We start from the raw sequence: 8,561 nt of genomic DNA, 5'->3' as shown, positions 1-8,561 counted from the left end.
CACTAGAGGGCGACGATGGGTTCATTACATGTATGTGGTGCTGATGTGCACATCATGTAATTAATATAGTTTATTAACAAATGCTCTGTTGGAGACTGGTTTGATTTAAAGTTTTGCCTTCAGTAATTGTACAAGAAATAGCAAAGCATCAGGTCAGATGTAAAAAGTCAAGATATCAAATTGATAATATAATATTCTGTGCATGTATAAACCTTATAGTCTATGGTATAAACTCTAGTGCATAAGCACAGTTAAAATATGTGGAATTTTATGTTGTTTCAGGCATGGAGTCCATTGCAGTGTTGATGAAAAAAATATATATAAAAAAATAGTTGGCACGAATCAGATCGCAGATATTATTTTATTAATATTATTTTATAATCTTGTTTAAAAAAAAAATAAAAATAAAAAAATAATTATTTAAAATAAAAGTTAACATTAAAAATAAAAATAATTATATTAAGAAACATCAATTTTAAATTAAGTTCATAAATACAACACATTACAGAAATTACAGCATTTAGAAAACAAACCTCTCGTATTATAAATGTAAACACTGTATTTTCCTTAATTCTTTTTTTACACATTAATGCAGAAACTGCTTGTTAAACCCTGATCTTGCTTATATATTAAGAAACATTCCCTTTTAATGTCCAGAAAGATAAAGGATAAAACTTTTGATTTTAGTTAGTGTACTCTAGCATGTGCCTCATTCTTCCCAGAAGCCCCTCTTGTGGTTGATGGCTTCAATGAGTTTAGTCTTTAGCGTTTCCTTGTTCTGATAAACAGGAAGGTCTAACAGAGCATGGCAGGTGAGGGCCTCTGGTAGATGGTCCTGAGTAAAGATGAACAGGGGTCTCACTCTCATCTTCACCGCACTCATACCCAGAATGGGCACTTTCTCAAACCCTGTCAAGAACACTAGAGAAAGGAAAACGGGGAAGAGTTATTTGAAAACACTCTGGATGGGTCTAAACTGTAGGAGATGCTAGAGTAGATGCAACAACTAAAAAAAAAATTAAGTGTGACTTCTTAAACCACATCTCTTTTCAAAAAAAACTGTGAACTGTACTAGTGAACTTACACAGAAAGGCCTTCTTCTCATTTGATGTCAGTTCATCAAACACCTCCCAGAATGAGATGATGGTTGGATGGTCAGCATAAAATGATTCTTCATATTTAGTGTTCTATTGATTGAAAGAATACATGTAGTCAATATTACTTGTGCACAATGTCAAGAGCATACTAGTTATGACATAACGTGTTAGCATGGACCTGTTTGAGTATGTCCCAGTCATATTCCTCATTGCCCACCAGCACTCCTCTCAGCTCCTCCGGTTCAAACATCTCTAGTATGCATCGGTCACATGCTTTGAAGAAGCCCCTCTTGAATTCTTCAAACACTTCCTCCACTGATTTATTCAGGATATGATCCACATACTTGTCCACAAAGTCTTCTCTGTTGCAGAAATTATATTTAACAATAAGAATAATATGTTTTGCTTAGTAAGCTTGTTAAATATTATCCTATGTCCCAAAATAAGAATAAACTAAAATACTGCAAGCTCTAGTGGTGGTTCTTTTGGTATCTTTGTAAAATAATATTTTTTGGAAAAAAAGGAAAGAAAAAATTATAAAACAAAAAAAAACTGACCTGTTAGAATTTGTGACTTCTTTTCCTGGCTCAGCTGGATCCAGTTCGACTTCTATTCCATTCCATACGATCTTATGTAAAAAGATAAAAAATAAAAATAAAAACTTATTTTTCAAGAAATAACGGGCCTTATTCACTAGTGTGCTCATTCATTTGTATGTGAAATCTGTGTAAAAACATTATCAAATTATCACTAGAAGTTGATGATTCACCAGTAACTTTCATTCTAAAATATATTAGAAATTTATGTAAAAATGTCAACAAAAAAAAAAAAAGACATCATACATATGCAAAATTTCACACACTCTGGGTGGCCTAATAAATGTGTAAAGATTACATTCTATAAATAGATATTTGAATATATTTAAATATATTTCATCATAAATAAGTAAAAAACTGGCGAGGATCCTCTGCATAAAAACCCAGTTATTTGTATGTACTCCAGGTTAATGATACGTGTGGGTGTGTTTTATGCAAAGTACATAAGAATCAAGCTAACCGTGTAGATCATCTTCATTTCCTTAACCTCCTCGCGGTAGTCTAGGATGTACTGCAAACTCCTGAGAACATCATGTTTCAGATTCATTAAACAATGTTCCTCGATATGTGATAGATAGAAGCACATTCACACAAGGACATGCATTTTAGCAGTGATACAAAAATATACAAAGAGAATCAAGACATTCATTGAATACATTCAAAATACTCACTGGCCAAGAACTGAATCAAACTCTATCAAGTCTTCAAGAGATGGTTTGACATTAAGAAGTTTCTTGAACAAGGCTAAAGGAAAAGGCAGATGCACTACAGAGTTGTTGTTGAAGGCCAAGGCACACAGAGTCCCAAACAGGAAGTACTTCTCCTTCTCCACGCTGAGCTGGTGTAGGATGATATGTGGTTAAAGCCAAAGATAACAACAGGAAATCACGAAAGCGCATTAGGAATCTTAAAGGCCGTTCAAACATTTTCCATTCTATGTAAACACGCACTGAAGTTCACTCATGTCTCACTTCTTCTGCAGCATCTAGTGCATGACACAGTATTCTGAGTTCAAGTTAAAAGATGTTCAACTTAATAAAAAAAAAAGACTTTAGACCTTGCATTTCTCCCCATTTCACTGTCAGCTTTTCACATTTTTTCAAAGCAAATACATGTGTGAATGGCATGTAACCTGATTCAACTAAACTTTCTTATATTTACGTCTTTAGTATAAAGTTTTTGCTTTACCTGTGCTGGGAACCAGCTCATAGTTCGGTTATCATTGTACATAAACATTAGAGACTCCGGTGCACAAAGCTCTTCAAACACGTTGTGAAAAAAGTCCCTCTTGTTGACATCTGTTCTTTTCATATCCTCAGTGTAAAACACCTGTGTTAGACAAGCAAACGAATTCATTCATATTGCAGCTCATAACTCTGTTTGTATGGTCCTGTCTTGGTTTGAAAATAAAAAGTCCAAAATGCCTTGTATGTTATCAAATCAAAGCTTTGCATTGTTTTCTTTCCTTACCGACAGCCAAAATTCTTGGAGTTGTTGCTGAGAAGCCATTCTCAGCTGAGAGAAACTGTCCTCCAGCAGCGCTGTGCGTCTCAGGGTCAGCGGAAAACAACCCTGCAAATAAAAGATTATATTGTGTGTTTGAAAAAAAAAAATCTAAATTCCCAGGAAACTTCAGGTTGAACGCCAAAAACAAGATTACCTTCCATGCTCTGTTCTTCATATAGCTACATTTGGCCTCCAGGTTAAAGATGCATGGAAATGATATAAGATTTTTTAGGACTGCCTAAAACAAAAGAAATAGGAAGCATCACGTTAGTTGGGCTGAAATTTGGATGCATATCATTATCAGATATGGCCAAATGCCTCTGGTGCTCACATCGATGAAGTTTTGCTGGTCTATCACTCCTTGGATTTGTTCAGTCAAGTGCAACATCACCCGGTTATTAAGCATATCGTCATTGATGGTTTGCAGCTGTTGATTTGGGGAAAACACAGTTTTCTAGTATTTTTTGGTTTATTATAAGCTGGAATTAATATTCAAATAGTATATTAGTACTGAAAATATAAACAGAAAACTATGGTTGACTTAAATCTAATATAAATGTGTTTTCAAATATGTTTTTATGTACTGTATGTTTTGAATAACTTCATTCATGTTTGTATGATAAATACAGTGATTGTTTCCATATTTACAGTTGCCAATTACAAAGATATAGATGAGATCATATAATGACTGGCCAAAAGCCAATGCACACAATTTTTTGGTTCTCACCACATCTAGTAGATCATTGATCTCATTAACAATGAAATCACTCTTTGTGATGTTTCTGTTGGCACTGCAGCAGACCTTCAGAACAAAGACACAAATGCATAAGGAATTTAAAAGTTAAAGGGATAGTTCACACAAAAATGAAAATTCTGTCACTAATTACTCACCCTCATGTGTGCACAAAAAGTATTCTCGTAGCTTCGTAAAATTAAGGGTGAGGCACTGATGTAACATGGATTATTTTACAAACGTCCTTATACTACATTTCTGAGCCTTGATCATGTTAGGATCCTTGCTGTCTATGGCGGGTCAGAGAGCTCTCAGATTTCATCAAAAATATCTTAATTTGTGTTCCAAAGATGAACGAAGGTCTTACGGGTTTAGAGTGACATGAGGGTGAGTAATTAATTACAGAATTGTAATTTTTGTGTGAACTTACCATTTAAATGTTTACTTCTGATTAAATATATTATAAATATACATACACACACACACACAAGTACATAAAAGCACCTGATAGACCAACTGAAGGATCTGCACAAATTTCGGCAGGCGTGTTTGTATTTCCAAGTTCATAGTGTCAGCAGCAATCCTGCCAATCAAATAAGCTGAAGCTTTTTTAAATAACTTCACCAGGCCTTTGAGCCAACCATCAGGGAGTCTGGACCAGTACTTCTCTGAGAATATAACATAAAAAATACTTAGACAAATACAACAAGGTCAACAACATAAAGGCTGAAAGTTCTCCCAGCTTTACCTAACACCTTGAGAGAATCAGGATTCAGCTGAAGGATTCTGGAGGCCAGAGCTTCAGTGAGTTCGGTTCGTTGTTGTTTCTTGAGACGTCTGATGAGCTCAGGGAGGAGAAGATAAACTCTCAGCGATTCCTCACCAACTGGATTTGGATTCAGAGACTGCAGCAGAGTCTGCTGAACCACTTTCACTATCTGAGATACAAAAACCATTAACTCCATCTTATTGGTTAAAATGTAAAGAAGAATTTTTTGTAAACATTGGATTCATCATTACCTCTGATATCAAGCTTTCATTCTTTGATATCTTTGCAAAAGATGTTTTAACCAGATCAAAATCCAAACCACAATGATCCTCAGATGTCTGATAATGTTGGTCGCAACTACAAAAACAGACATTTCGATTATGATTTTATGCACATAAAGGAGGAATTACTAGACAAGACTATATAATCGTGATATTTACCTTGTTTTGAGGAAGCTACCATTGAGAGAGGCAGCAGAGGAGAATACTTTGTTTATGTCCCTGTTAAAAAACAAAGCTATACTTTAAATCATTTTGTTTAGTTTTTGATATTAATTCATGTCTTATTTTTAATTATTATTATTCATTTATATCTCATTGCGACATATGTCTTGATTCTTTTATGTTAAGAAAATCTATTTTATGGACATAGAGTAGTACACAAACTCAGGAGCCTTTAGCATCTCACTGTAAGCATTATATATAAAACTGAATCAAGCACTCACTTCTTTATAATTTTCCATGGTTCACTTCTAGATAGCCATCGGCCAATCATTCTGTCATCTAGTGTCAAAATCCCTCTGCTTGGAATTGGTCTAGACTCATTCCCAGGTTCCTACCACACACACACACACACACACACACACACAAAAACACACAAAACACATAAGTAATCACAGTGCAGCAATAACCTCATCGTTAAACAATATGTGAATTAAAACGGCCTGTCTTACTGTACCTTAAAAGTCAAGACAAAGGAATGATTCTCCCCAGCAATGAGTTTTTCAATCGTATATTCATCATTACATTCTGTGTGAAGCAAATGTTTAGTTCAGGTCAGAGTTCTGAACAACATCTTGACTAAAAATTATTCATAATAAAATAACCTGCTAAAAGTTGATTTATAATTACCAGTTGACAGATCCACAGGGTAAGGCACAGATTTATTGATCATTTCTCCGTTTCCCAGCTGCCCTTGTGTCCCACATCCAAATGAGTAGATCAGCTTTGACGATGCGACTGATACGAGTGTGTGATGTCTTATGAATGAAAGAATCAAAAGCCTAATAATTACTGAGCAGAACTCAAACATCAGACATGTTAACCATGTGAGGAAAGAAATCCGTACTATTGCTTCTGAGATGCTGATTGCTAACAAAGCTTACGAACAGTCTTTACCTCCCACACGTGACCTGTGACACTTCAGATCCCCACAGTTCAGCAACCACCCGCGGATGATGTTCATCTCTAAATGATTTGTGCCCAAGCTGACCAGAGCCTCCGGATCCAAATGTGAACACTGTGCCACCCTGAAACATGAAACATTTACTAATTATTTTCTGTCCAGCTTGCTTTTAAGCTAAAAACAGTATACAATCTAATATATTATGACCATAGTACCTTTGATAAAGTGGCAGTGTGTTCACCTCCACATGAGATGGACACAGTTTTCTTCCCGTTCAGACTATTGACAACCGTTGGGACGTGTCTGTCTGTGGTAGTAAAACAGTCAGTTAATCGCTTCCAAATACATCATATTCATGCTTGGATAGATTTCACAGTATAGAACACATTTGGTAAATTTATGTGTACTTTCATACTGTTACTGATTTAGCTTTTACATGATGAAATGATCAGACCTGTAGTGTCTCCGAGGCCCAGCTGTCCAGCAGAGTTCTTTCCCCATCCAAACACGACTCCAGAGAGAGACAACACAAAGCTGTGGTCTCCTCCAGCGCTGATCTGAGCCAGCGGGACCCCACTCAGACTCTGAACATGTTGAGCAGACGGAGAGCTGTGATGATCTTTCCTCAAACCCAGCTGACCGTGAGAGTTCTCCCCCCATACGAACACCTGACCATCTGAAAGAGCAACAGCTCTCAACATCTACACTCAAACCTCAATCAATTCATCTCAATCATGAGATGTAAAAAGATGAAAGCAAAATGGCAGATGAAATAGTTGTCAATACCCTTAGTTAACGCCATTGAATGATGGTCTCCACATGCGATCTGAATCACCTGCCTATTTTCCAGACCTTTGAGAGGCCTGCAGAGACAAGACAATCTGTCAGATACTATCATTTATGATCATGTATGCTGTTTGATCTACATAAACATACTTGCACACAGTAGATTTGTCCATAATGAGAACATTTCCTCCATCAACAAGAAGCACCGCACCATCTCCTCCACAGACAATTTGTATGATTTTATACTTTAGCTGTAGTTTCTCTGCAGTAAATAAAATATTTTCATCAGTTAAACATTTTTTTAGACTATATTTAAATAAACAAATAGACACTTTTATTAGTTTGACTAATTCCAATTTATAAGTCACAAACATTATAGAGTACAGTATAGCTCAGCTCATGTAAATATAAACATATGAAAATAATTAAACATAATGACGTCTTCAAATTTATTAATTAACCAAAATGTCATTTGGTGAAAGCTAACATACTTAGTTTTCCATCATGATTATAGTCTTCACTGCGCAATCTCAGGACCGAGACCTTCCCATCCCGGATAAATCCAGCAAAACTCCTTCCAGCTGACATGTCCTGAACTGCTGTTCTCGGACACACAGATTGTATTCCAGAATTGCCATGTCTGACTTGGTCAGGCTTCACCAGCTCAAACCCCTCTCTGACCTGCGCTCCCCAAAAACACAGCATGATCACAGCTGATGCACGAGAAGAACAGACTCCTGAAGAGTTTCTCTGTAGTGCATCATTGGCTGAGGAAACACTCTCTTTAAATATAAAGAGAAAACGAGAGCGAAACCAGTGACTGTTTCGAAAATCATCGACTTCTTACGAAACGAAAGTAATGTTTGATGTCATGCTTCCGCGTTTGTAGTGAGTCGTAAACAATGAACGCATTATGATGGGAAAACGAAAGCAGCATCTAAGAAAAACTCCACTGTTTCATGTATTTAATAAAAGTACAGCCAGCTGATTAAAGAGAGTATAGCGCACGTTGTCACACGTTAAAAATGAGGAAGCGGCTATTTGCACTAGCAACAGAGGCTATTTACACTAAGTGCAAATATGTAGATTCTATTTACACTGTTACAATTTTACAAATAGTGGCTATTATCTGCACCTCAGTATTGTAGTAAATTGTTAAACAGTATACAATATTAACTTATTGAGTGTAAATTGTATTTTTTTTTTTCAAATTATCAAATTAATGCCACCTTTTTGGGACAATAAAGCCCTCCCTACACATATCCTAACCCTAACCGAAACTTTATGTTCAACTTTTTGATTATATTCTTCAATTTCATTTAAAATATGTCTCATATACAATCTGCGCCACTGCAGCTGACGTTTCTCATTTGTCTTTTGCAGTGTTGATTGGCCGACTTGGTGGGCGGAGCGTAAACGAGTTCTACGCGGATAGGTGTAGAGCGCTGACTAGCCAATGGGAACGGAGGAATACCAAGGAGGCGGGATGAGTAAAATACACAGAATTAGAGGTTCGAATCCCGCTTCGGCCACAATTACCATAAAATAAATTTGTATTCGTTCTTCATCTAGATACACTTTAAATACGATTAACATATAATAAACGAACTTTGTGAACAAATATAAAATAAATTTTGTAATAATTGATCTTGTGTAGGATGTACAAAATA

At 36.0% G+C, this 8,561-nt stretch overlaps 1 protein-coding gene across 1 annotated transcript; it reads right to left on the bottom strand.

Moving 5' to 3' along the window:
• Positions 1–384: 384 nt before the first annotated feature.
• On the bottom strand, positions 385–7,787 carry LOC132143973 (probable E3 ubiquitin-protein ligase HERC4). The gene is made up of 24 exons (XM_059554642.1): positions 7,383–7,787; positions 7,042–7,153; positions 6,892–6,968; positions 6,560–6,781; positions 6,321–6,412; positions 6,099–6,229; positions 5,832–5,959; positions 5,659–5,729; positions 5,426–5,535; positions 5,142–5,201; positions 4,953–5,058; positions 4,681–4,870; positions 4,437–4,600; positions 3,927–4,001; positions 3,531–3,626; positions 3,354–3,437; positions 3,164–3,265; positions 2,882–3,022; positions 2,365–2,531; positions 2,154–2,214; positions 1,655–1,725; positions 1,276–1,459; positions 1,085–1,187; positions 385–921 (listed from the first exon to the last, which is right to left on the bottom strand). Exons 1-24 carry the CDS (start codon positions 7,594–7,596, stop codon positions 710–712), a joined length of 2,973 nt encoding a protein of 990 aa, XP_059410625.1. The 5' UTR covers positions 7,597–7,787; the 3' UTR covers positions 385–709.
• Positions 7,788–8,561: the final 774 nt, after the last annotated feature.

The sequence above is a fragment of the Carassius carassius genome, chromosome 7 (assembly GCF_963082965.1).
Source record: "Carassius carassius chromosome 7, fCarCar2.1, whole genome shotgun sequence".
Taxonomy (NCBI): domain Eukaryota; kingdom Metazoa; phylum Chordata; class Actinopteri; order Cypriniformes; family Cyprinidae; genus Carassius; species Carassius carassius.
The sequence above is the reverse complement of the archived record's forward strand: the minus strand, read 5'-3'. Positions and strand labels throughout refer to the sequence as shown.

Bases quoted from the DNA above. Each gene is read 5' to 3' on its own strand.
- LOC132143973 (XM_059554642.1), bottom strand. From the start codon at position 7,596: ATGCTGTGTTTTTGGGGAGCGCAGGTCAGAGAGGGGTTTGAGCTGGTG. The intron at 5,059-5,141 runs GTAAATATCACG...CTGTTTTTGTAG, and splicing joins GGTAGCTTCCTCAAAACAAG to TTGCGACCAACATTATCAGA. The intron at 1,726-2,153 runs GTTAGCTTGATT...TTTTTACATAAG, and splicing joins AAATGAAGATGATCTACACG to ATCGTATGGAATGGAATAGA.